A 27720-nucleotide genomic window follows, 5' to 3' on the forward strand; every position below is an offset into this window, starting at 1 on the left:
TAGCAATGTAGTTAAAAAATTTACCTATACCACTGTTGTAACACACTTTTTGTATATGATAGTACTAAAAATAACTTTTTAACTTTTTAGTGTCACTATTGTGGATGCTTGAGAGGTGTCCGGTAACATTTTCCATTAGCTATTACTAACAAATTACAAGTACAAACAAGCAATGACCTCTCCAGCTCACATGGTGTCATGTGAGTTTGGTTAATTTTCTTTTTAACTCATTTTTGGTATTGTACTTTTTTACTCAGCTCAGCTTACTTCGTCATGTTAAAAGAAAATAAGTTATAGCAAACTCCACTTAACAAAAACAGTGATAAGTCGTAGAGAGTTCTGTTCTGAGTTCTAAGCAAGAAAAAGAAAAAGAAAAAGAAAAAGAAAAAAAAAAGGGGAAAACTTTTTGTATATTATAATATTTTGTTTTTGTTTTTGTTTGGTAAAGCTTGCTGATTCAAAGGGTAAGGCAAAGAAATCAGGTCGGTTTCACGTGTTACTGACTGATCCATGCCCTGCAACTGCAAATATGATGGTCAGTAACGCCCATATCTCTCACTCCCACCGTCTTATTATTATTATTATTATTAGCTCTCATACTCTCTGCTGGTAATTCGGTTTGCTAATATTTTTATATTTCTGGAACTTTGTGAAGTTTGGGTCTTGGGATTTGAATTCTGTTTGTATAGTATAGATGTGAATGTCAAAACCCAGTTTGGATTACTTATTAAATGTTGTGATTTGTGAAGAAGTTGAAATTTAGGCTGTGAAAGTGGTTTTGTTTTGTATAATGGGTTGTAAGATTTTGTAGTTATCTTATCTGGGATGTGTAAGAAAAAAGAGAGGTCTTCAGGCTTTAGTTAGGGACACCCCCACTTTGGAGATGTTCTATCCTGCAGAATCCTTTATAGATGATACTTTTTTCTTTTTTTTTTTCTGTAAAAAAAAAAAAAAATTTATTGGTAGACTTTTCTTTTGGTTGAGAATAAAATCATGAGGACTATGTGAGTTGAAGTACCTTCTTTTTGGTTTAACCTATTCACACTGCGTCATGGGATTTTATTTTTAAATGAAAAAGGGGACTGCTTTTTTGGTATTGATTTAAATAGTGGTGGGTTTCACTCTTTTCAACTTTTCATGATGATGATGATTCCTGGGTCCGGTAGATTCCAAGTGATAAAAAGAGTAGGTAATTTAATATGGGTTTGTGAATTTGATTTTGGCTTATGCTGATAATTTCTTGGTTTTCTTTGTTAGGAGCACATAGTTGGGAGTTCAATGTTTGGGGATTTAAACATATATTCAGTGGTTTCCATGTTTTCATGTACACCGGTTGGGTCGATTGAGATTGAAGCTGGTAGTGGAGGGAGTAAAAGAGAGGAATTGGAGAGGGTTGAGGGTTGAGGATTAAGGGATGTCATCAAAATCGGTTTCGAACAAGACAAATTGCTCTAGGAGCAGTTCTGCTCTATCAAAGCATGGGGCTCGTGTAGTTGCACAGACGCCCATCGATGCAAAGCTTCATGTGGACTTTGAAGAGACCAAACGGTTTTTTGATTACTCCACTTCAATTGACTTCAACCTCTCATGTTCCACTAGTAATGTCCCCTCCTCCACTGTGTCAGCTTATCTCCAAAAGATGCAAAGAGGAAGCCTCATTCAACCGTTTGGTTGCATGATTGCTGTGGATGACGAAAATTTCTCTGTTCTTGCCTATAGTGAAAATGCCCCTGAAATGTTGGACTTAGCTCCACATGCTGTTCCAAGCATTGAGCAGCAAGAAGCTCTCACTGTTGGAACAGATGTTCGAACACTCTTTCGCTCCTCGGGTGCCACTGCTTTGCAGAAAGCAGCCAATTTTGGTGAAGTAAATCTTCTTAATCCCATATTGGTTCATTGTAAAACCTCAGGTAAGCCGTTTTATGCAATTCTGCACCGAATTGATGTTGGGTTAGTTATAGATTTGGAACCAGTGAATCCAGCTGATGTGCCTGTGACTGCTGCTGGGGCGTTGAAATCTTATAAGCTAGCAGCCAAAGCCATCTCAAAATTGCAGTCCTTGCCAAGTGGGAATATATCATTGTTATGTGATGTTTTAGTTAAGGAAGTTAGTGATTTGACAGGTTATGATCGTGTAATGGTGTATAAATTTCATGAAGATGAGCACGGGGAAGTTGTGGCTGAGAGCCGCAGACCTGACTTGGAACCTTATCTTGGTTTGCATTACCCGGCTACTGACATACCACAAGCTTCAAGATTTCTATTCATGAAAAACAAGGTTAGGATGATATGTGATTGTTTGGCACCTCCAGTGAAGGTAATTCAAGACAAGAGATTGTCTCAGCCATTGAGCCTTTGTGGATCTACGTTGAGATCTCCTCATGGTTGTCATGCCCAGTATATGGCAAATATGGGTTCCATTGCATCCTTTGTGATGTCTGTGACTATCAATGAAGATGACAATGAGGTGGAGAGTGATCAGCAGAAGGGAAGAAAATTGTGGGGCTTGATTGTTTGTCATCACACAAGTCCAAGGTTTATACCATTTCCTTTGAGGTATGCCTGTGAGTTCTTGATTCAAGTTTTTGGTGTACAGATCAACAAAGAAGTGGAGTTAGCTGCTCAACTGAGGGAGAAGCATATTTTGCGAACTCAAACTGTGCTTTGTGACATGCTCCTTAGAGATGCTCCTGTAGGTATTGTCACTCAATCACCTAATGTAATGGATCTTGTTAAGTGCGATGGAGCTGCACTATACTACAGGAAAAAAATTTGGTTGCTTGGGGTCACCCCAACAGAGGCACAAATTAGAGATATAGCTGAATGGCTTCTTCAGTACCATAATGGGAGCACAGGTTTAAGTACTGATAGCCTTATGGAAGCTGGCTACCCAGCTGCTTCAGTTCTTGGAGATGAAGTTTGTGGGATGGCAGCTGTTAGGATTACTTCAAAGGATTTCCTGTTCTGGTTCCGGTCCCACACTGCAAAGGAAATCAAGTGGGGAGGTGCAAAACATGACCCTGGTGACAAGGATGATGGAAGAAAGATGCACCCCAGGTCGTCATTCAAGGCTTTTCTGGAGGTAGTTAAGCGGCGTAGTCGGCCTTGGGAGGATGTGGAAATGGATGCCATCCATTCATTGCAGCTGATATTGAGAGGATCTTTGCAAGATGAGATTGTGGATGAGTCCAAGATGATTGTGAATGTTCCATTGGTTGATGATAGGATACAGAGAGTGGATGAATTGCGTGTGGTCACAAATGAAATGGTTCGCCTTATCGAAACAGCTGCAGTCCCCATATTGGCTGTTGATGGCTCTGGTAGTATAAATGGGTGGAATACCAAATCAGCTGAACTAACAGGACTTTCTGTCGAGCAAGCCATTGGTATGTCCTTAATTGATCTTGTCTCCGATGATTCGGTTGAAGTGGTGAAGAATCTGCTCCACTCAGCTTCACAAGGTGATCCTACTATTTACCTTTGAGATCTAGCTTTCTATTCATGGTGTTGTGTGGTTTTAGATTTGTACTTATCAAAATAGACAGAAATTGCACTATATACCTCTATGTGCATGTTCTTTAGATCGAAGTATTTGATTTGGGTATAGTCTGAATCAGTGTGTTGGATGGTTGTTCACCTATGCACTCATGCCTGAAGACCAAGATGCATTTTGTCAGATGAACTCAATAAATGAAAGTAAATATGTACATAAATTAAGAATTTTCCCAATAATTAGGAGCTTATGTTATGGTTTTTTACTTGGGTTTTTAAGTTTTGTAGTTTTTATCACTTCTGAGTTATGTCCTTCAAAAAGGTCTGAACAGATGAATTTATCATACTTTTTCCGTGTTTAGTTTGGATGCTATGTCCTAACCCACTCCTTTAACTGTATAATATTAATTATGACATGTCCCATTCAACGAATTGTTAAAAATATAGTGAATATTGAAAATAAAAGGATATTGGACATTAACCTCACCCTTTCCATAAAGGATATTGAAAACAATAGTGGATATTGTTTAAGTGGAAAGTTATAGTTATACATCCAATCCTGTTGTGACAAGTACAACAACTACTACTACAACCAAGCCTTAGACCCAAATTTTTTGGGTCAGCTCTGTTGACTTGTAATATGAAGATTTACCAAATGGAGACTGATATATTTTATTCAATCAATTACTTGTTTCGTTTACCTGATTACTTATATGTTGTACTACATTTGCATCTTGAGATTCAGATAAACTATTATTTTCTGCTTCATGTCCCTTGCAATATTATTTCATAATTTTTTGCTAGAGCATCTAATCTGATATTGTAATGGCAGGAATAGAAGAGCAAAATATTGAAATCAAACTTAAAACATTCGGTCCTCAAGAAAACAACGGTCCTGTAATATTGGTAGTTAATGCATGTTGCAGCCGGGACACAAAAGAAAATGTTGTAGGGGTTTGCTTTATTGGCCAAGATGTCACAGGACAAAAGGTGATTTGGGACAAATATACACGTATCCAAGGTGATTATGTTGGAATCATGCGGAGCCCTTCTGCACTTATTCCTCCAATTTTCATGACTGATGAGCATGGCCGATGCTTGGAATGGAATGATGCAATGCAGAAATTGTCTGGTTTGAGGAGGGAAGAGGCAACTGAGCGGATGCTTCTTGGGGAAGTTTTCACAGTAAAAAATTTTGGTTGTCGGGTTAAAGATCATGACACATTGACCAAGCTTAGGATACTACTTAATGGGGTAATTGCTGGCCATGATGCCGATAAGTTGTTATTTGGATTCTATGATCGATTGGGTAATTATGTTGAAGCATTACTTTCTGCAAACAAAAGGACTGATGCAGAGGGAAGGATTACTGGGGCTTTGTTCTTTTTGCATGTGGCTAGTCCAGAACTTCAATATGCTATGCAGGTGCAGAGAATATCAGAAAAGGCTGAAGCTGATAGCATCAAGAAATTGTCATATTTTCGTCAGGAAATCAGCAAGCCTTTGAATGGGATTATGTTTATGCAGAATCTAATGGGATCCTCTAATTTAAGTAAAGAGCAGAAGCAACTAATAAAGACAAGCTCATTGTGTCAGGAACAATTAGCCAAGGTTGTTGATGATACTGATATTGAAAGAATTGAGGAATGGTATGGTCTTTTAGCTTAATTACTTCTTCGAAAGCTTGTGCACTTAATCAGTTATTTGTTTCCATATTGAATTAGATGGTCCAATATATTGTTATATTTTCCTGAACATTTAGAAATGATTTAAGTTCTGATTAATATTCTTAACAGTTGTTAACAGTCAATAGACTCTCTAAATCTAGCTGTGTCAATGCTTGCATACGTAAGACTACAGTCTGACTACAGTAAGACTAAAGATATATGAATGAGTTAAACCTATAAAAAAAAAGACTAAAGGGGGCCATGGTCTCCCCTTCCCCCCCCCCCCCCCCCCCCCCCAAAAAAAAAATATAGTTAAAAATTATAGTATTGTCTCATAAAAATAATAAGATTACAAATATATCATACAGATTCTATAGAAGTTCCACTCAAATTCATTGATGGATCTTTATGTTGGATACTTGTGTTCTTTTTGCAGCATGGAATGGCTAAATGCCTATCCACCCTAAATTATGGTTGCAATATGCATCTTAAACTACAAAATGTTGCAATCAATATCCTTATTCAAGGTTAATTTGCACTTTCCACCTCACTATACAATCATTGTCTAACTAGTGGGTAACTATCCACCTTAAATTATGGGGCCCATTTCCAACATGCACCCTAAACTACAAAAATACTACGATTAACAGCCTAATTTGAGATTAATATATATCCACTAATTTGGACAGCAGTATGGACATTGTAAATTAGTCTCAAAGTAGAATGTTAATTGCAAAATTTGTAGTTTTAGTTGACAATCGCCTCTTCCAGACCTGAAAAAGTGGGATCTTTGTGTACTGGGTATGAGTTGCAATTACCTTTTCTTTCTAATTTGTCAAGCAGGAGTAATTGAGGAGCTAAATTATGATTTAAATTGATTAGTTGCAATTAGAGTACAAATGATATTGGATATGGAAAAGAAAGAAATACAGAGGACAATGAGAAAGAATGGAAAATCTAAACTCATTGTTTTCCACAAGATTCAATTATTCTCAATTTACGTTATGACCTCTCCATAGAGCCATTTGTTATCATCATATGACTTGGTTAAAGGATTGTAGCTTCTGATTCATTACGGGCTTCAGTTCCAATTGCTGTTTGTATGCTACAATTTTCTAGGATCAATATTTATTGGTTCTTGTCTCCACATGTTTCTAATCTCCTTGTCAATCAATTATGGGTAGTTACAACCAAGACCTTGAAGCTCAACTGGCACCTCTGGTGTTTCCAACAGAGATGTCTATGGTTCAAATGCTCCCGCCCCCATTGTTGTAAATTTCGAATTTATCAAAAACAAATTATGACTAGTTGCATGTTTACTCATTATTTTACCATATATGTGCATTTCGAGTATTCAAATTGCATTGTGAATCACTCTTTCTATTCTTCCTGTTCTATGTTGTCTGATATTTGGTGTATATTGGACTAGTTTGCTTTTCTTTCATTAATTTTATAGATTGTTATGCCTTCTGAAACACCTTTGATCTTTGGTATACCTGTTTGCAGCTACATGGAAATGAGCTCTGGTGAATTCAACCTTGGGGAAGCTCTTGAAGCTGTCATAAATCAAGTTATGATTTTGAGCCAGGAGCGCCAGGTGCAGGTCATCCGTGATTCACTTGCTGAAGCATCATCAATGAACTTATATGGAGACAACTTGAGGCTTCAGCAAGTTCTTTCAGATTTTTTGACTAATGCACTCCTCTTCACCCCTGCATTCGAAGGATCATCTATTGCATTCAGAGTGATTCCAAGGAAGGAGCATATAGGGATGAAAATGCACATTGTCCATCTTGAATTTAGGTAAATTGTTTTACATACTTATAAATAAGTGTTATGGTTTTCTTGATTGGTAAGCTACACATGCACTCAATGGGTCTTGAACCCACAACCTCACCTTCCAACCCGTTATTATGGAGGAGGAAGTGTCATTTGAGTTAAAGCTCCTTTGCTTGAGTGTTGGGGTTTATATTGCTTAGATATGTGTTGCCGTCTAAGCTCAATGACAACTACTAGCAAAATATAACTAATAGCAATATCTAAATTACCTATAGAGTATCATCTTCAGTTTTGAGTCATCAGAATATCACCTATTCAAAGATGTTTTCTTCACTGAAAATATAAAATAAATATAGTAAAAAGAAATCAAAGAATGTGCCAATATTTTTTTTATACTGAATGCCATAAGGGTCTTTGTCCAATATAGGATTATAAAGCCCTATAACTTAGATACTGTGTGACAAGGACATGAAGGTGGGTAATTGATTAATAGGCAAAGGAGATGACTATCTCAAAAGCCACTTCTTTTTTTAATTATGGATTCTGATGATGTATAAGATTATGCTTGTTGCTTCTCAATACATGATGTGGAAGAAAGGCTGAAATGGTAGTGCCTTTATTACATAGGTTGAACCATAGTTGTCCATTTTAATAAGGATGAGTGAGAAACTTATTTATGTTTTCAAAAATGGGAAAGCACATCCAGAACCAGACCTGGAAATGCCCTAAAATGCACGAAAATAGATTTTAGAATGAATAGATACCAACTTAGAATCACTTCAAAAAAATGCAGGGGTAAACAATGCTTGTGATGGTATTCCAAGTACACCAGTTATTTTTACCCTTGCTTTGCCACCTGTAGCCCTTTCCAAACCCTGGTTTCTTCCTTGCTAAGTGTCCCTTTCATTTCCTCGTGCCTTTATGTTGTATTTCCCATCCTTTCCATATGTTGCATCACAAGGTTGAATGCATAAGAGAATAAAAGATCCAGGACAATGACTATGATGTATAGATCTACTGTATGCTAGTTGGTCTATTTGATGTATGGCATCAAATGAAAAACTTGGAACAGCATATTGGGTTAAATGTTGAGAGAACGGATTAGACGATTTCTAGGATATAAATTGATATGTGAATGTTGCCATTCTTTCTAAAGATTTGTTTAGTTACCTCTTATTATTAAGATAAAGTACATGTGACTGAAACAAAATAGAACAAATCATTATGCATAAAACTCCCCATTGTATTTAATATTCTTTGCTGAAGTTGATGAATTTATTTGTGCTTAACATGGCAGGATTACCCATCCGGCACCTGGGATTCCAGAAGATTTAATTCAGGAGATGTTTCACCACAACCATGGTGTCTCAAGGGAAGGGCTTGGCCTATACATTTGCCAGAAGCTTGTGAAGATCATGAATGGCACTGTACAATATCTGAGAGAGGCAGAGAGATCATCCTTTATAATTCTTATAGAATTCCCATTGGTTTGTCCCATTGACCAATGAATCCGATGGTCTATTGAGGTTTCTCACACAACCAACATCTGCTGGCCAACTAATCAAGTTATTGGTGTACGCACAAAAGAAGTGCCTAAATAGCTTATAGTTGGACCCAGGGATTGTTCATAGGCTGGATGATGTTTGAATTAGTGCTGCCTGCTCAACTTGGGAAACTGGATGATTGTTGTTCAGAAAATGCAAAACAGGTGAAAGTTGAATAGCCGGGTCCATTTGGATGTTTCTGAGACTGAACAATTAATTATAAAGTTCAGTGGAACCCTTCTCACAGCCTCAAGCCAGACATACTCTTTCTGACCTTCTTTAACATCTTTTTTGTAACATCATTCCTCAATCAGGTTCTCTTAGTTTAAGGGAAAAGCTCAATGGCTAAAGCCTTGTAAATTAAAATCTCTCTCTCTCTCTCTCTCTCTCTCTCTCTCTCATTTTACTCCAGCAGTGGAGCGTGCAGTTTGGGTTGTTCAATAAGCCAAGCAAGGGTGATAGCATGTTTGGTACTGCATCAATACAAACTTACATACTAACGTTGTGAAATTATATCATCCAACTGAACTTTGAAAGCTACTGAAGGTCCTTGGGCATAGTAATGCTAGCCCATTCTATATATATATATATATATATATATATATATATATATATATATATATATATATATATATATATATATATGGTGTTTGCTGCGTATCTGTGGTCTAAAAGTTTAAAGTTATTTGTAAATCTTGTTTCGACTATGATTGAAAGTTGACCTTTTCGGCTTCTAGGACTAGTTTAGTCTTTTTTTTTTTTCCTCTGGGCAAGTAATGTCAATCAGAAAAAAACAGAAGGGCAGTGCCTAAAACAAAACTACCTTCCAACTTCCAACCTTTTGTTGAGATACCAGGATGCTAAAACATGAACGGCCTCTCCTTTTGAGTCCATCTGAAGTGAAGATCCAGGACTTATGAGGCCGGTCTCAGAGTCAGGTGTTGCCAGAGCATAACACCGATATTCTCCATGATGCAAATTTGGATCGATCAACTATTGCCAAAATGTTGCAACTCAATTGAAATTTGTTATAGAGATATTTAGAATTAAAAAAAAAAAACAAAAAACTATAGTATCTATTCAAATCTCTGTCATCACTTTCAACTATGGCTTGGGAAATGTCGTGATTCAGTATCTGATGAGTGAATCAATTAATTGCTTCAATTTAGCTTGGATAAGGTAGTGGTTTCTACTCTCTAATCTCTAACTGGTATAGCAACATATGATTTGTCTTGGCCAAATGCGTTAACACAATATATTTTGATGACTACTTATTGGACCATGTCTTACTTAGCCCTTTGAATAGGTGCCGCTAGACTACTAGAGCTGCACCAGCTGATTTGAGAAAGCATATTTAAAAGAGAATCACAATTAAAAGTGCAGGGTACGCTATGGAAAAAAAGGTTATCCTCATTTAAAAATCAAATCAATCAAGTAGTATTTGTTTTCTTTTCTTTGATAATTGGGAAGGGAAGTTTGATGGCAAAACCTGAAAATGGTGTTGTTTTCATTTCGCTGGTTTTATAGTCATAGTATTAGTAATAGTAATACTAGGCGAATTTCAAACTCTGGTTTTTATACAACTACAACTACAACTACAACTACATTAAAAAAAACTGTCTCGCCCATACCAGTACCAGTACCAGTACCAGTGCCAGTGCCAGTACCACACATCACTCTTTTCCTCAAACCTCCAAATCACATTACACCATCCTCTTCATCCCCTCCTTTAATCCCATTACAAAACTTACTTCATCACTACAAATCATCCAATAAGCCCCAACAACTTACATCGTATTCAGATTCCCAATCATTTGAATTTCTTGTTGCCCCATACCGACATTCTTCTTCTCCTAAACACCTTCATTTGCAGATTTTCAAATATGGCTTTGCCAATGATCTTTTTTTATGCAATACCCTTATTAATATTTACTCTAGAATTCCTGATTTGCTTTCCGCGCGTAAGCTATTTGATGAAATGCCTCAAAGAAATTCTGTTACATGGGCTTGTTTGATTTCCGGGTATACCCAGAATGGTGTGCCCGAAGAGGCATGCCTGTTGTTTAAAGGAATGGTTGGTTCTGGTTTTTCACCTAATCACTATGCTTTTGGTAGTGCTCTTCGAGCTTGCCAGGAATGTGGGCCATGGGGTGTTACTTTTGGAATGCAAATTCATGGGTTAGTTTCAAAAACTCGGTTTGCATTTGATGTGGTGGTATGTAATGTGCTGATATCAATGTACGGTAATTCTCTTGGTTCTGCTGATGATGCTCGCCGTGTTTTTGATCAGATTGAGATCAGAAATTCAATATCTTGGAATTCAATTATTTCAGTTTGTTCTCAAAGAGGAGATGCAGTTTCTGCTTTTCAACTCTTTTCAAGAATGGAATGGCAGGGTTCCGGACTCAGTTTGAAACCTAATGAATATACTTTTGGAAGCTTAATATCCGTTGCTTGTTCATCATTTGATACTGGTTTGAGTTTGCTTAAGCAGATGCTTGCCAGGGTTAAGAAATCGGGATATCTTGTGGACCTGTATGTTGGCAGTGCCTTGGTAAGTGGGTTTGCCAGGTTTGGACTGATTGATTATGCTAAGCAGATGTTTGAACAGATGAGCAAGAGGAATGCAGTTTCCATGAATGGTTTGATGGTTGGATTGGTGAGGCAAAAACGAGGAGAAGAAGCAGCTAAGATTTTCATGGAGATGAGAGACTTGGTTGATAGCAATCTTGATTCGTATGTGATTCTACTAAGTGCTTTTCCTGAATTTTGTGTGTTGGAGGATGGCAAAAGGAAGGGTACAGAGGTCCATGCGTACGTAATCCGAACAGGCTTAATTGACATAAAGCATGAAATTGGGAATGGGCTTGTTAATATGTATGCTAAATGTGGTTCTATTGCTGATGCTTGCGCTGTTTTCAGACTCATGGTTCATAAAGATTCAGTCTCATGGAACACCATGATTGCTGGTCTTGACCAGAATGAGTGTTTCGAAGATGCAGTCATTAACTTCAGTGTGATGAGGAGAACTCGATTAATGCCCTCAAATTTCACATTGATTAGTACTTTGAGTTCGTGTGCAAGCTTGGGGTGGAAGCTGCTAGGACAACAAATACATTGCGAAGGACTTAAATTGGGACTTGATTTGGATGTTTCAGTTTCTAATGCTCTTCTTGCACTGTATGCTGAAACTGGATGTCTTACTGAATCTGAAAAGGTTTTCTCCTTGATGCCAGACTATGATCAAGTTTCATGGAATTCAGTAATTAGGGCTTTTGCTGATTCAGAGGCATCAGTTGTAGAAGCCGTAAAATACTTCTTAAACATGATGCGAGCTGGATGGAGTCTTAACAGAATAAGCTTTATAAATATTCTCGCAGCAGTGTCATCCCTTGCACTTCACCAACTGGGCCATCAGATTCATGGTCTAGTGCTAAAATATAGTGTTGCAAATGACACTGCTATTGAGAATGCACTTTTGGCTTGCTATGGTAAATGTGGAGAGGTAGATGAATGTGAGAAGATCTTTTCTAGGATGACTGAGAGGAGGGATGAAGTAAGTTGGAATTCTATGATTTCTGGGTACATACACAATGAACTCTTGGCCAAGGCCATGGATTTGGTCTGGTTTATGATGCAGAGGGGTCGGAGATTGGACTGTTTCACCTTTGCTACTGTTCTCAGTGCTTGTGCCTCAGTTGCAACGCTAGAGCGTGGCATGGAAGTCCATGCTTGTGCAATAAGGGCTTGTTTGGAATGTGATGTTGTAGTTGGCAGTGCACTTGTGGACATGTATACCAAATGTGGAAGAATAGATTATGCTTCAAGATTTTTTCATTTGATGCCTGTGAGAAATGTCTATTCTTGGAATTCAATGATATCAGGCTATGCACGCCATGGAAATGGACACAAAGCTTTGGAGCTTTTTTCACAAATGAAGTTACATGGTCAGCCACCAGATCATGTCACCTTTGTCGGGGTCTTGTCAGCTTGTAGCCATGTGGGTTTGATGGATGAAGGTTTCAAGAATTTCAGATCCATGAGTAAAGAATATGGTTTGGCTCCTCGTGTTGAGCACTTCTCATGTATGGTGGATCTCCTTGGCCGGGCAGGTGAACTTAATAAGATAGAAGACTTCATCAATAAGATGCCAATGGAACCTAATGTTCTTATTTGGAGGACAGTATTAGGGGCCTGCTGCCGAGCTAATGGTCGCAACACAGAGCTAGGTCAGATGGCTGCTAAAATGCTTTTGGAGTTGGAACCTCAAAATGCTGTTAACTATGTGCTTCTTTCCAACATGTATGCTTCTGGAGGGAAGTGGGAAGATGTGGCAAAGGCTAGAAAGGCAATGAGGAATGCAGCGGTAAAGAAGGAAGCTGGGTGTAGTTGGGTAACCATGAAGGATGAAGTTCATGTTTTTGTGGCTGGAGACAATTCACACCCAGAGAAAGATTTGATATATGAAAAACTGAAGGAGCTTAACAGGAAAATGAGAGATGCCGGATATGTGCCTGAGACAAAATTCGCACTATATGATCTTGAACTGGAGAACAAGGAGGAACTGCTAAGCTATCACAGTGAGAAACTTGCTGTTGCTTTTGCTCTCACTCGTCAATCAGGATTGCCAATAAGGATAATGAAAAATCTCCGGATTTGTGGTGACTGCCACACTGCCTTTAAATATATATCGGGGATTGTTGGGCGGCTAATAGTGTTACGGGATTCAAATAGATTTCATCATTTTGAAGATGGTAAGTGTTCATGTGGGGATTACTGGTAGTTGACTACTGGAAACTTTAAATCCATGGAAGTTATATGATGTAGAATCCATCATTTAGGAGACTGTAAACATCCTCAATATTTTTTGTTTTTTCAACATTCACTGAAGCAGCGTTGACTGTAGAGGGTTAAGAGTACCAATGGTCAACTAGCAGCACATTATGGAGAAACCTCCTTGAGTTATCAGGTTTTCAACTTTCATTATGTTACGCTCACCTGAAAGTCTATTTACATTTTCTTTATACCAGAATTCAGAGACCAATTTTTGATAAGGGAGTGTAAATGTTTCTATTTATTCTAATCAAGCATGCGGCAACTGGTCCCACACTGCAAAAGAAATCGAGTGGGGTGGTGCAAAACCTGACCCTGGTGACAAGGACGATGGAAGAAAGATGCACCCCAGGTCTTCATTCAAGGCTTTTCTGGAGATAGTTAAGCAGTGTAGCCGGCCTTGGGAAGATGTGGAAATGGATGCCATCCTTTCCTTGCAGCTGGTATTGAGAGTATCTTTCCAAGATGAGATTGTGGATGAGTCCAAGATTATAGTGAATGTTCCATTGGAGACAGATTTGTACATACGTACCTCTATGTGCATGTTATTTAGATCGGAGTATTTGACTTGGGTATGGTCAGAATCCGTGTGTTGGTTGTTTACCTATGCACTCATGCCTGAAGATCAAGATGCATTTTATCAGATGGACTCAATAAATGAAAGTAAACATGTACAAAAATTAACATTTAGTTTCCCAATAATTAGGAGCTTCTGTTTTAGACTTTTACTTGGGTCTTTTATTTTATTTATTTTTATCGCTTCTGAGTTTATGAACTTCAAAAAGCTCTGAACAGACGAATTATTCATGCTTTTGCCATGTTTAATCTAAATGCTGCTTCCTAACCCACTCCTTTAACAGCGTAAGATTAATTATGTCATGTCCCATTCAACGAATTGTTGAGAATGTAGTGAATATTGAAAATAAAAGGATATTGTACATTAACCACACACTTTCTGTAAAGCATGCTGTTTAAATGGAAAATTACAGTTATACATTCAATCCTGTTGACAACTACTTCTGCAACCAAGCCTTAGTCCCAAAATTTTGGGGTTAGCTCCGTTGTGACTCATAATATGTATAAGAATTATGTACCAGGTTTACCAAATGGAGACTGATTATCTCGTACAACTTCATTTGCTTCTTGAGTTCCAGCTAAACTGTTATTTTCTGCTTTATGTTCCTTGTATTATTCTTTCATGATTTTTTGCTAGAGCATCTAATCTGATATTGTAATGGCAGTTATAGAAGAGCAAAATATTGAAATCAAACTTAGAACAAATATACAGGAAAAAGGGTAATTTGGGATAAATATACACATATCCAAGTTGATTATGTTGGAATCATTTGGAGCCCTTCTGCATATATTCCTCCAATTTTTATGACTGATGAGCATGGCCTAGGCTTGGATTGGAATGAAGCAATGCAGACCATGACATATTGACCTAGCTTAGAATACTACTTAATGGGGCAATTGCTGGCCCTGATGCAGATAAGTTGTTATTTGAATTCTATGATCGTTTGAGTAATTATGTTTGAAGCATTACTTTCTGCAAACAAAAGGACTGATGCAAATGGAAGTATTACTGGGGTATTGTTCTTTTTGCATGTGGCTAGTCCAGACCTTCAATATGCTCTGCAGGTGCAGAGAATATCAGAACAGGCCGAAGCTGATAGCATCAAGAAATTATCATATTTTGGTCAGGAAACCAGCAAGCCTCTGTGGGATTATGTTTATGCAGAATCTAATGATATCTTCTAATTTAAGCATAGAGCAGAAGCAGCTATTTAAGACAAGCTCATTGTGTCGGGAACAATTAGCCAAGTTTGTCAATGATACTGATATTGAAAGAATTGAGGAATGGCATGGTCTTTTAGTGAGTATTTCTTCGAAATCTTGTGTACTATCAGTTTATTTGTTTCCATATCGATTAAGATGGTCCAATATGTGGTTTCACTTTCCTGGACATTAAGACTAAGAGAGGGGGGGTGGGGGGCTTGCCTCCCAAAAGTTTTAATATTTATTAAAAAAAGAAGTTAAAAAATATAGTATTATCTCGTAAAAACAGTAAGATGATGACAAATATCATAAATAATTATTTTATTAAAGTTCCACTCAAATTCATTGTTTTTGTGAAACTTAATAATAATACATGACAGTTTTTAGTGGTCCTTATACAATTATTTTTAAGGCATGTAGCTAAGGAAAATTCACTGTCATCCAAAATAAAATACTTATTTGGTATGAGTCATTATAAAGTGTTGTCCAAGGAGTCTTTAAGTTTTTTTCCTAGTGTTCAATATGCTTAGTTTTTGTAATTTTCTTGAGTCCTCAAATTTTTCCCCCCTTGTTTTCTAGTCTTTTGTTTATCTTTCGGACAAGAGTGAAAAGGTCCCACGATATGTCAAATGAGAAGAAGATCGACATTTTTGAAAGATTGATTGGAATGATAGATAGATTAGCAGAACATTATAGAGAAAATTCCTTGAGTTCCCAAGTTTTCAGTTTTCAATCTATTATGCTCATCTGGGAATCTATTTTGCATTTTCACTGTATCAAAATTCTATAAAAAGGACGCTATTTTTTTTTCCTGGTCAATCATTGTGTTTTGTTGCAAACATTTACAAGGTGTGCATTTACAATAAAATGGGAAAATTTTGGAAAACTTACCAATCTGGCCTGTGCACCCTTTGAAAGATGGTTTTGTGGAGCAATGTCTGAAAGAGGTTTTCTTGGTTTTGGACTTAGAATGCGTTTGGATCCCACGTCTGCATCCCACGTCCGCGTTTTGCTTCCTTTTTTTTTTTTTTTTTTAAACCCAGCCGCAAGATTTGACTATTCAGCCATGAACAGTGCACAAATGCACTGTTCATGGGTCCCACAAATTTCACTTTTCAGCAACTTTTTCATTAAAAATGGGTCCCACAGTACTATTCACACATTTAAAAATTATTTTGCTACAGTGTTTTCAGTTTTCAGTTTTCAGTTTCAGCAAAATAAGTTCTATCCAAACGGACTCTTAGGTGCCATTAGAGAAGATGAGAGAGTTTGGGAGAAGATGAAAGGGTTTGAAAGAGAAAGAGAGAGTCAAATGGTGAGGGATGAAGAAATGAAGAAAGGGCAGAGGTTTTTGTAGAGAGAAAATGGAGGTTGAAGAGTTAGAGAGAAAATGAAAAGTTGAGGAAGATGAAGAGGAATGAGAAGAAAAAGAAACGGTTGGTAACCATTGGAGAAAAATGAAGAGACGGGAAGGCATTTGATGACTAAACTATATGTAGTTTAGGCCTCCCACTAAACTACCTGTAGTTTAGCAAAAAAATTAGAATTTCCACAATGGACCCCTAGAAGGTGGAAAATGCAAAGGAAAATTAAAAAATGCACCCAAATGATAGAAATACCCTCAGCAGGTTGAAAGACACAAGGATTCCCCAAGCATCCCTAATGGGTTAGGAGGGTTAAGGACATCCCCCAGTAGATTGAAAATCGCTAAGGAAACTCCCTCGTGAGTTAAAATAATCAACCAACTCCCTAGCGAGTCACAAAATAGACAAGTTTCCTAAGAATCATCAAAGGCTCCCTTGTGGGTCCAAAGCACCAAACAACTCCCCTGAGGTTTGTGAGGAAAAAATTTTTCCCCAAGGAGCTGAGAATTACCAAGAAAACTCCCCCGTGAGTAGAACTAACATAAGCTCCTCAAGGAGTCATAAAAAGAGAAGAAAATTTTTCCCTAGTGGGCTTTGCACCATCAAGAGACTTCCTCATAGGTCAAGAATCACCCTTAGAAGGCTCCCTTGGGAGTCACCCACACACACTCCTCAGCGATTCGTTTTTCCCGATGGATCATACATCACCAAGGACTTACTTATAAGTCAGAGCTACTAAGATCGCTACCATACTTGTGCACATATCCTGCAAGAATTGAATATGCAAGCACAAACCCTAGACAAGTCAAGAAAAGAAGAATGTAGAACTGGAGTACATATCCTTTTTGGAATTGAGCATGTACATCAGAATTGAGGCAAGAGCCACCTAGAATAGAAGAGGTTGAGATTGAGATAGAAGTCACATATAGGCAAGAGCCTCACTAGATCAAAAGAGATTGAGATAGAGACAGACACTACCTAGAGGAGAAAGTCACCTGGAGAAGTTTGAGGGAAAAGCCCCAAATGGACACTAAAGAGACGTATCCTTTTAGCTCGTAAGAGCACCTTGTTTACTTGGTTGATGGTTAAGCTGATGGCCATGTTTGTTTCTTTTTTTAGTGACTCTAGGATAGTGAGTCACTTGCCTTTTGCTTGCAATTGGCAAAACAGGCTCTTGGATAGTGAACCTATTGTTGCTCGTTTCTCGTGTAAGGTGGGAATTCGGACATATGAATCCCACGCAACTTTACGGAGTTGCACCCCATCCCATGTATGCGTGCTATTTGCCATGTGTGTGTGTTGCGCTTGAGTTGTACATCGAAACAAAACATTTTGTCTCTTATTCTTTTGATTTCGTTATCATAGTCATGAATTAAAAGAGGGGCATCTGTAGACACCGCATTTTGTACCCCTTACGACTCGAGTCCTTATTCCCTAATGATGTAAGAATTCTAAAGCCCAAGGTTGGTTTAAGGCCCAATTAGATGAAAATTGACTTGAGGAAAGTGTTTATGGAAAATATAACTTACTTTTGGACCAAATAAATTATTTTTGGAAAATAAATACCATAGAAACCCTAGGGCATGCGTACGCATACACGCGTATGTGCACATTTGCTTAAGATCTGCGTGCATATGCTAGGGTTCTAGAAACTATGAAAGGAAAGATTTTCTACATTTAAACTAGGTTCGGAACGAATCCCACATCGTTTGGGAGTCGCCCTAAAACATCCTTAAGTCAAATTTTATTTGATTAGGACATTTTCTGGTCTTGATCTTTGAGTTATGAAGTTTACTAATTTATTTTGAATTGGTTGTGACTAGATTGACTAAGGGGAATAGTCAAAATCAAGTTCTAGTGTTGAGGTAAAGTTTTTAACTTTGGCACTTCGCTTTCTTTTGCTTTTCTTTTGATTTTGTGTTTATATATGTGTTTTATTTGCTTTAATATGTTTGTTTAGTTTAGGTTTGCTTTGTTTTTGTGTTCAGAGCATGTTAGGTTGTTAGATTTTCTATTTTCTGAGTTTTTGGGTTAGGGTTTCGGGTGTGTATGCATGTGCATGCTTTGAGTATGCGTATGCGCACGTATACTCTTGCCCAAAAATCTTAATTCACTCATGTTTGCTTTTCCCTTGTCTTATTTATATGTTCTAGCTTCTGTTTAACCTATTTTATCTGTCATTGAGTCTTTGTTTCTCTGCCTTTTTTTGTTTTACTCGTTTTACCTCTTTTATGTCTATTAGGGTTTGAATTTGTTTGATTACCATGAACATGCATATGAAAATGAACATGCATTGATGCGTAGGTGTTGTGATGTAGTGAGGTAAGTCATGCATTCACATGAACATGCATTGATTTGAATATAAGTTTTTCTTGATTAAATAACATGAATATTCTTAGATTGAATGCTATGCCTTTAATGTTTGGATGTCATAACATGCTTGTTTGGTTTTGCCATGTGATGTTTTCTCCCTAAGAGATTTGTGTTTGTATGCCTTGATAGATGAATATTAGGTTTGGAGATGATTATGCCATGTTGTGTGTCTTAGGTGCATGCTAGTATGTGTTTAGATTAGAATAACATATTAAAATTGCATTTAATGAGATTTATATTTGAAACACAATAAGTAGAAGCTGACCCACAGGTCGGGTGGGGTTAAGTGCCTAACACCTTCCAATCTCCATACCTAAACTTCGGACACATGCTTTGGTAAAAGATTAGTCCTTCCACAAAGGGCGCTATATTTATGGTTCCTAAACCTAAACTAGGTGGCGAGTCCAATTGCACCCTCCACCATGGTCCACCATAGGCCAAGGCATACTTCTTAATTGCGAGGATAACACCACATCAAGGGCGCTTGCACCCACAATAACTCTCCAATTTTTTAGAGTTGGTTGTCCTATGATGGCATTGTATGAGGACAAATAATCGACGACGAGGAAGTTTACTTGGCGATCTATTGTGGGTAGGAACCAATCACTACAGGCAGGGAGATGGTGCATACAGGAAGAACCTTTGTTCCTCCAAATCCTCGTAAAGGAACATTTTTTGGATAGGGTAACTCCCTATCAATCCTCATTTGTTGGAAGGTCGGGTAGTAGAGGATGTCTGCTGAACTCCCATTGTCCATTGGCACTCTTCTCATTGTATAGTTCGCGATTGTCATGAGGATGATGTAATCTCCTAGTGTCTTCGTCTATGAATATTATGATTGGTTCGTCCATTCTTGGTATCCTTGGTAAATGACTAGTGAACTGGGCGTTTTGAACTGCTCAAATATAGGTTTTCTTTGATTTGGACGAACACCCTGTTAATGTTCCTCCCACAATCACCCTTATTTTTCCAAGGGGTGGATGAACTAGTTCCTTTTCTCTACCTTTTGGTGGTGGTCTCTCGTCTCTGTGCTCTCATCGAATGAAAATTTATAACTTCCCTTGCTTGATGAGAACTTCAATCTGCTACTTCAAATCATAGCACTCATTAGTGTCATGTCCATGGTCTCAGTAAAACCGACAATACTTGCTTTTAACCCATTTGCTAGGATCTCCTTTTAGCTTTTCTAGCCACTTCAAGGATGGGTCATCCTTAATTTGCATAAACACTTGATCAAGCAAAGTGTTCAATGGTGTGTAGCTTGAGTATCGTCCTGAGGAAGATCCTACCTTCCTATCATTTCAGTCTCTCTTTTCTCCCGTCTTGGCCTTCTTTAATCGAGGGCTTTGCTTTGGATGATGCATATACCTAACCTCAGCTCATTCATCTTTCTTCTTCCTTTTTGCAATGATTGCATCTTTAGCATTCATGAAACTTTGCGCCGAGTGTATTAGCTCGACCATTATCTGAGACTCCTGGTCATATAAATTGTGAACGAACAAGTCTGAAGTGACTCTGTTTTAAAAAGTCGCTAGGAGAATTTTTTTGTGCATTTCATCTACCAACAAGGCTTCTTTGGCCTCTGACGAAATTATTGACGAATAACTTGCTCAACTCTTGGAATGAAGTTATAGTATTTGGTGGCAATTGCTGAACCATACTCTAGTTAGGTCTTTCAATGTTATAGGAAAGGCTTTGCACATGATCTTGTCCGGGACACCTTGGAGGTGCATTGTTGACTTGAACGAAACAATGTGATCGCAAGGATCTTGCGTTCCATTGTAGAAATCTAAGGTAGGAATTCTGAACTTGGAGGGTAGGGGATGAGTTGTGATTGACACGATGAAAGGATAATAAGTTCTGTGGATGAGGTCGTCTATATGTGTTGTTCTTCTTATATAGTCTCTCATCTCTCTCATGTCTATCTCCATCTGATCTACCCCTCTCTCCAAATGTGATACTCTCTGGGTAATGGTACCTCTGGACTAATTTTTTCCTTCAGCGCTACTTTCCGCCCTCCTTTCTTTTGGGTTTTACTCAAGTTCCTCCTGTTCTACATCTCAATGTCAATGGTGCTTCTTTCTGTGGACTTCTCTAGTCAAGTCCTGGTTTTGCTGGATTAGTTTTGCAAATACAACCACCATGGTATGTGATTTGGATGGCTTGGTATGCGGTTTGGATGGTTAGAGGTGTCTCCATTCTCTGGGTGCTTTGGACTTGAGGCCATTAACCTAGTTTGGACTATACAACCTTTTGTCTTAGAGAGCATAGTGGCTAACACTTGTTCCCACCAATGGCACCAACTGATGATGTTTGAAATCAGTGGGTCATATGCTTCAAAATTTAATGGTGGATTGACGACTTGAATAAGAAAGAAAGACAATTGAAGGTGATCGGGGTGAACCGGCCAATGATCTTCTAATAGTTAAGTCGGTTTCTCTCTAGGACTCAAGTATAGTGGCTGGATGAATAGTAAAACATATCTTGGTTTGGAGAGGTTAGGTCTTTTTTATAGAGAGTTTGGAGTGGGTTTACTTGTTGGGTGCCACTAATATTGTGGGAGATGTGTGAACTTAGTGGGGAGAGTGGGGTGAATTTCAGGGAGCTTACCCCACAACTCGGAATAGTGAATCGTGGTGTAACTGTTCTCGGTTTCCAGAAGACTTTTTAGATTTTACCAAGTGTTGGTCGTCCATGGCCTTCATTTATAGACAACCTTCTTTGTCCTATACGACACTTAATCTTTCTGGTGTTACTTCTTTCTTCCTTTCTCTCTGGACATCAATGTTAGACGTGGCTAACTTGGACAATGGCCTTTGGATGATATTTGGTATTCAATTACCCATCACTAATCTTCTTGAACTCATGCCATTTCTTTCTTGTAGTTTTCTATTTGATATTGTGTGGGATTAGATGCAAAAATAATGATGGCAAGTGTTAAGGCTCGAGCTAAAATCCTTGTAGTTCAACTCACACATCATAGTATCAAATTATTAAAAAAAAAAAAAAAAAAGCACAAAGACCCATTATACAAATGGGCCAGTCGAACAACCTTTGCAATTCTCACAACTAAAAGCCCAAGACCCATCACTAGGCCCACCAAATGACATGTCCATCAACTTACTTTGAATTCTTATTGGACCTTTACCCAAGTGCACCCATTCTTCAAATTTAGAAAAAAAATAGCGCAGAGGACGAAAACATAAGGAACCCAAAAAAAAAAAAAAAAAAAAAAAAAAAACGGTGTATCTGAAAATGGGTTCTAATTAGGGTTTTATTATTTTGTTACTAAAAACAATCTTCACCCTGGTACGTAATTTATGTCTAATATATCTATTTTTACTGCTAATTTTTGTATTATTGTACTTAAATTTATGTATTTTTCGTCAAATTCCTTTCCCTAATTTATAAAATTTTCCTCAATCAGTGCTTGCAGATGCTCTGCAACACCACATTGACAAAGGTAGAGAATATAGTTTTGAATCATTTGTGGGAGTATCTTGCAATTTTCTTACTGGGTATGTGCAATTTTCGTATTTAATGCATAATTTACCTTGCTTTTGGTCAGTTATTTGTTTTCACTATCTGAAGCTAAATTTAGAGTTTCTATGATTTCTGCCGTGAGTTTTAATATCTGTTTCGAACTGGGTTTGTCTCATTTTGCTTAGACTTGCGTTTGTTTGCTGTGAAATTGTGGTGCATGAACAATCCCATCCTAAATTTAGATATTTTCAAATTGGTCCTATTAATTGTGTTTTCTACTTTATGTTATGTCAAACTAAACCTTGAATTGGGTATATTCAGAATCTTTTTGTTTAAAAAAAGAAAAAGAAAAATTCTTGTGTAATGTGTCTAAGTGAGCATTACCAGTGTAACTCTTGTGAGAGAGTCAAGAAGAACCAAGAATCTGTTAGTGGGGGTAGTTGCAAGATTGCAAGAAGTGGAGTCAAGATAGTTACAATCAAGGAATTAGTCATAACATTTCTCACATTTATGTTTTAATTCTTCCTTCTTTTTCTTCTTCTTGGAGGGTAACTAACTTGAATTAAGTCAAATTTTATCCATTCCCATTCATTTCCCCCTAGAAACCACATTGAATTGAATCATTACATGTTGTTATCCAACCTTTGCTGTGAAGTACGTCTGGTTTGTTTGTTTTACTTCATTTTTCACAGTGCAAAGCCCAATTTGTTGCAGTAAATCAAAAAGATATGTTTTAGTTTAGAGGGTTCACGTTCTGATTCTTGAAAGCCTCCCCTCCATGGTGAATTAGAAACAAGTGAACAATTGAAGATAAACAAGGAAAATACATAATGCAGAAAAATTGTAAAATTATATTTGCCGTGGTTTTAATATAGCTGAATTAATGAATATAGTTATATTTACTTCAATATGAGTGAATGAAATCATTTTCTTCTGAAGCAAATAATAAATTTTCTTTAAAAAAATTTGATTCTAAAATTTTTATATTTTATTCTTTTTCTGTGTTTTCTCAGCACTAAGCAGAAGAACAATAGTTTTGGGACATTTTTTTTTTCCAATAAAATGTCAATGAAGCCATCAAATAACATCTGGATTCGAAGGCAACAGTGTCCGTGTGGAGATTGGAAGTGCTATATCAAGTACGAAGGAGATGATCAGAGTTCAGTAAACTCTCAGCTAGTAAAGAGTGAAACAACGGCTTCATCATCATCATCCTCAGAGGCAGTCTTTACTCCTTATGTGGGTCAAATTTTTAAAAGTGACGATGATGCCTTTGAATACTATAGCAATTTTGCCCGGAAGAATGGGTTTTCAATTCGAAAAGCACGTTCAACTGAAAGCCAAAATTTAGGGGTATATAGACGAGATTTTGTTTGTTATCGGTCAGGCTTTAATCAACCAAGGAAAAAAGCCAATGTGGAGCATCCAAGGGACCGTAAATCAGTACGATGTGGATGTGATGCAAAATTATACTTGTCAAAGGAAATCATTGACAATGTTACTCAATGGTATGTTTCACAATTTAGTAATGTTCATAACCATGAATTATTGGAAGATGACCAAGTTCGCCTACTTCCTGCTTATCGGAAAATACAAGAGGCGGATCAAGAACGCATACTATTACTCTCCAAAGCTGGGTTTCCTGTGAACCGGATAGTGAAAGTGTTGGAGTTAGAAAAAGGAGTTCAACCCGGACAGTTGCCCTTCATAGAGAAGGATGTTAGAAATTTTGTCCGGACTTGTAAAAAGACTGTCCAAGAAAATGATGCATTGCTCAGTGAGAAAAGGGAGAATGATATGATGGAACTTGTTGAGGCCTGCAAGGCAATAGTGGAGAGGGATCCAGATTTTCTTTATGACTGTACTACAGATGAAAATGGTAAGGTTGAAAATATTGCATGGACATTTGGTGACTCTGTACGTGCATATACAGTTTTTGGTGATGTAGTTACTTTTGACACCACATATCGTTCTATTACCTATGGATTGCTTCTTGGAGTGTGGTTTGGTATAGATAGTCATGGCAAGGCAATATTCTTTGGTTCGGTTTTGCTACAAGAAGAAAACTCTCATTCATTTGCGTGGGCTTTACAGGTTTGTGGACGCAGATTCTTATGATCAATTTGCGTCTATCTTCATGTAATTTTTTATGATTTTCTCTTTTTGAACAGACTTTTGTTCGATTTATGAGAGGAAGACGCCCACAGACTATTCTAACTGATATAGATTCCGGACTCAGAGATGCTATAGCAAGGGAGTTGCCAAATACTAAACATGTGATTTCTATATCGCATATTCTGTCCAAATTATCCAGTTGGTTCTCTTTGCCTCTTGGGTCTCAGTATGCAGATTTTAAAGCTGATTTTGATATGTTGTGTCATCTAGAGAGTGTGGAAGATTTTGAGCATCAATGGAATCTTTTGGTTGCTCGGTTTGGACTCGTTCCAGATAAGCATATTGCATTACTCTTTTCATATCGAGCATCCTGGCCACTTTCCTACATTAGAAGTTACTTTTTGGCTCATATGTTGACAGCCGAGTTTTCACAATCTTTGGACTCATTCTTGAAAAGAATCTTAAGTGCACATACGTGTTTGCAAGTATTCTTTGAGCAGGTATGCAGATTACAGGACTAACCCAGTAACCCAAACCAACACCCCCCCCCCCCCCCCACCACACACCAAAAAAAACACAGGGTTCTCTACTTCTATTTGACAAATTGTTCGGATTTGTTTTTGGACCTTGCAGGTTGGAATTGCTGCTAACCTTCAAAATCAACCCAGAGTAGAAATGCAGTCTATGCATATCAAGACATGCATGCCTATTGAAGAACATGCACGGAGTATTCTCACACCTTATGCTTTCAATGTGTTACAGCATGAAATTGTGCTTTCCATGGAATATGCGACAACAGAAATGGCAAATGGATCTTATCTTGTGCGACACTACAAGAAAATGGATGGGGAATATCTAGTGATTTGGATACCAGATGGTGAGCAAATTCACTGTTCGTGTAAGGAGTTTGAACATTCAGGAATGTTATGCAGGCACTCTCTTCGAGTACTTGTGGTGAAGAACTACTTTGAATTACCAGAAAAATATTGTCTACATCGTTGGCGGTTAGAAAGTTCTTTAGTTCCTATGGATGATCAACATGCTCAAAGCAGCAGCGATGAATGCACTCAAGCTTTTCATTCTCTTGCTGCAACTTTATTGACAGAGTCATTAATCTCCAAGGAACGTTTTAATTATGTTCATAGAGAACTTACAGGACTACTTGAGCATGTTAGAAATATGCCAGTGATTGATGAATTTGCTTTGAATATAGCAGCTAACAATGTCAGTGAATCTTAGGTTTTGCTAAATTAGCAATGCTGGCCGATGTGAGTGCTTCATTTGGGGACCGATTTATTCAGAGATTTAGGGACTTCTGGAAGATGAAAGGAAGTCATGATGAAGGCAGCAAAAAGTAATTACTGACATTTATAAGCTCATCCTTTTGATAGTTTCAAACTAAGTAGGGTCAGGGAAGTACAGATTTATTTATTTATTTTTCTTTTTTAATGAATCCCCACCAGTTTCATTATTTTCCCCCCTTACTGTTTTTCTTTTGATTATTTATTGAATGTTGATAAAATGTGTGAGGACTGATCATCTGTTAGTGTAAATGTAAAATGTATTTTTTTTAAAATTTCTTTTAAGAGGGTGAATTAAGAAAGTGGTGTTTCTTCTTCCTTGAATTAAGAGTGAAATTTTTGGTGTTTCTTCTTTAAGAGAGTGAATTAAGAGTGAAATTTTTACCCATTTTGAGAGCGGGTATTCAACACTATAACTCGCAATTGTTTATTTTAGGATGCATGGGATGATGGGAATGATCAAGATGCAGACTCATTGGATTTCTTCCTCAGTCGCTATAAACATCCCATTTTTGTATTGTTGTTGGGTCCATGTGAGTAGATCTGATGTCAGGGCTCTATCACTATGGCCATTGATGGATCAGAATGCATATAACACGCAGATAGCCGCTGGGAGTAGATAGAAGATTTGGACTCTGTTAGGTTGAGTGTAATTGTACTTTACAAGTACATAAATCTTGGTTATTGTATTTGTTTAAGTTTTCTCTTTAAAAAAAAAAAAAAAAAAAAATCCTGTTTGTATTCTTTTTGAATAATTTGATAGTTACTACAATGTGGTGAGGGGATTTGAATTTTGAACATGTCTATTGGAAATACCAAGATGTGTTAGTTGAGCCACAAAGCTCTTGGCTTCATATCTTTAAAAAAAAAAAAAAAAAAAAATTTCTATACTTGAATGAAAACAATCCTAACCTCATTGTTATACTTAATTGCATCTTAAACTTGAATTGTAAGAACGCATGGACTGAAGTGCAAATATTGACTACTTTTTTTTTGATATGTATTGACTACTATTCAAAGGACAAGACCTATAGAAATTAAGCCATGAGATTAATTCAATGTCTTCAGTGTCCCAGAATTTGTCTAACTTGAAGTAAAAATGGTTTCCCTTGTTCTGAACTCTTGATTAGATTTCTAAATCCATTGTCTGTATGTTTACCACAAAATAGACCCAAATCTAATAGTGGGGTCATTAGATGGGGGAGCAGGTCAAATACGGTGAAGTTCATGTCTCCCACTATGAGCGGTTGTAGAATATAGATTGAGATTGGAGTAGTGTTTGGAGCCAAGGAGAGGAGACCTAGGCATATGCAAAGTCATTGTCAGTGTTTTTGTTTCAACTTTATTTTTGATTTTTCCTTACCATGTGTGCTTGAGGTTGATTTTGCAGAACACATGCGCGGAAAACATTAAAACATGCTAATTGAGAGGCATAGAATCCGAGATAGGGAAATGTTTGATCATGCTGGACCTGGATGTCTTGCTTAATTAGTGCCTCTACTCTCTAGCTTGGTATAATACTCTTACTATATGCTACAACTTTTCAGTTATCACTGCACAAATTAGGCTCTATTTCTTGCACTTGCACACAATAAAATTATCTGTCTGTGTGAGTGTGATGACCTTCCCCATGTCATTGGATAATGGATATAGAACTTATCAATGTTATGCGCCCATTAGGCTCTAGTCCATTTCAAATGAATTTTAAAATGTACTATTTATGTATTATTATATAGTATATATGACGTCACACCATCTAAAATTAAAGACAATGAAATGGGGAAGGGACTATCCTTCCTGGTCTGCAGATTCATTCATTAAAAATAATACTAATATTTGCAAATTTGGCTTTATTTATTTTAGAGATTAGGCATCGAATATGCATTAATTTCGATCTTTTGTCTCTCTGTCTCTGGTGTGAATGAATGACTGAGACTCATTTGCATTTGTTGTTTCCAAATGACCCGGTGTCTCAAGTCTCAAGTCAAGC

At 37.4% G+C, this 27720-nt stretch overlaps 4 protein-coding genes across 7 annotated transcripts; all 4 read left to right on the forward strand.

The window, feature by feature from the left end:
* The first annotated feature begins 309 nt into the window (after positions 1-309).
* Positions 310-8848, forward strand: LOC142638322 (phytochrome C). Of its 2 annotated transcripts, none has more exons than XM_075812339.1 (5): positions 310-535; positions 1258-3461; positions 4325-5141; positions 6666-6962; positions 8236-8848. In XM_075812339.1, exons 2-5 carry the CDS (start codon positions 1415-1417, stop codon positions 8444-8446), a joined length of 3372 nt encoding a protein of 1123 aa, XP_075668454.1. In that variant the 5' UTR covers positions 310-535; positions 1258-1414; the 3' UTR covers positions 8447-8848. The 2 variants fall into 2 exon arrangements, with proteins under 2 accessions (XP_075668454.1, XP_075668455.1); XM_075812340.1 differs by having other exon boundaries at positions 351-535; positions 1268-3461.
* Positions 8849-9090: 242 nt separating this feature from the next.
* LOC142638323 (putative pentatricopeptide repeat-containing protein At5g09950) lies at positions 9091-14260 on the forward strand. The gene has a single exon (XM_075812341.1). The coding sequence runs from the start codon at positions 9978-9980 to the stop codon at positions 13263-13265; it is 3288 nt and encodes a 1095-aa protein (XP_075668456.1). The 5' UTR covers positions 9091-9977; the 3' UTR covers positions 13266-14260.
* Positions 13657-15076, forward strand: LOC142639736 (phytochrome A type 3-like). The gene is made up of 2 exons (XM_075813873.1): positions 13657-13978; positions 14856-15076. Exons 1-2 carry the CDS (start codon positions 13657-13659, stop codon positions 15074-15076), a joined length of 543 nt encoding a protein of 180 aa, XP_075669988.1.
* Positions 15077-22004: 6928 nt separating this feature from the next.
* Positions 22005-26612, forward strand: LOC142637912 (putative protein FAR1-RELATED SEQUENCE 10). Of its 3 annotated transcripts, XR_012844933.1 has the most exons (6): positions 22005-22140; positions 22259-22349; positions 23328-24408; positions 24486-24929; positions 25063-25783; positions 26167-26612. XR_012844933.1 is itself a non-coding variant. In XM_075811877.1 (5 exons), exons 3-5 carry the CDS (start codon positions 23377-23379, stop codon positions 25666-25668), a joined length of 2082 nt encoding a protein of 693 aa, XP_075667992.1. In that variant the 5' UTR covers positions 22005-22140; positions 22259-22349; positions 23328-23376; the 3' UTR covers positions 25669-26054. The 3 variants fall into 3 exon arrangements, 2 of the variants coding, with proteins under 2 accessions (XP_075667992.1, XP_075667993.1); XM_075811877.1 differs by lacking the exon at positions 26167-26612 and having other exon boundaries at positions 25063-26054; XM_075811878.1 differs by lacking the exons at positions 22005-22140; positions 26167-26612 and having other exon boundaries at positions 22259-22294; positions 25063-26054.
* Positions 26613-27720: the final 1108 nt, after the last annotated feature.

This window comes from Castanea sativa, chromosome 6 (assembly GCF_040712315.1).
Source record: "Castanea sativa cultivar Marrone di Chiusa Pesio chromosome 6, ASM4071231v1".
NCBI lineage: Eukaryota > Viridiplantae > Streptophyta > Magnoliopsida > Fagales > Fagaceae > Castanea > Castanea sativa.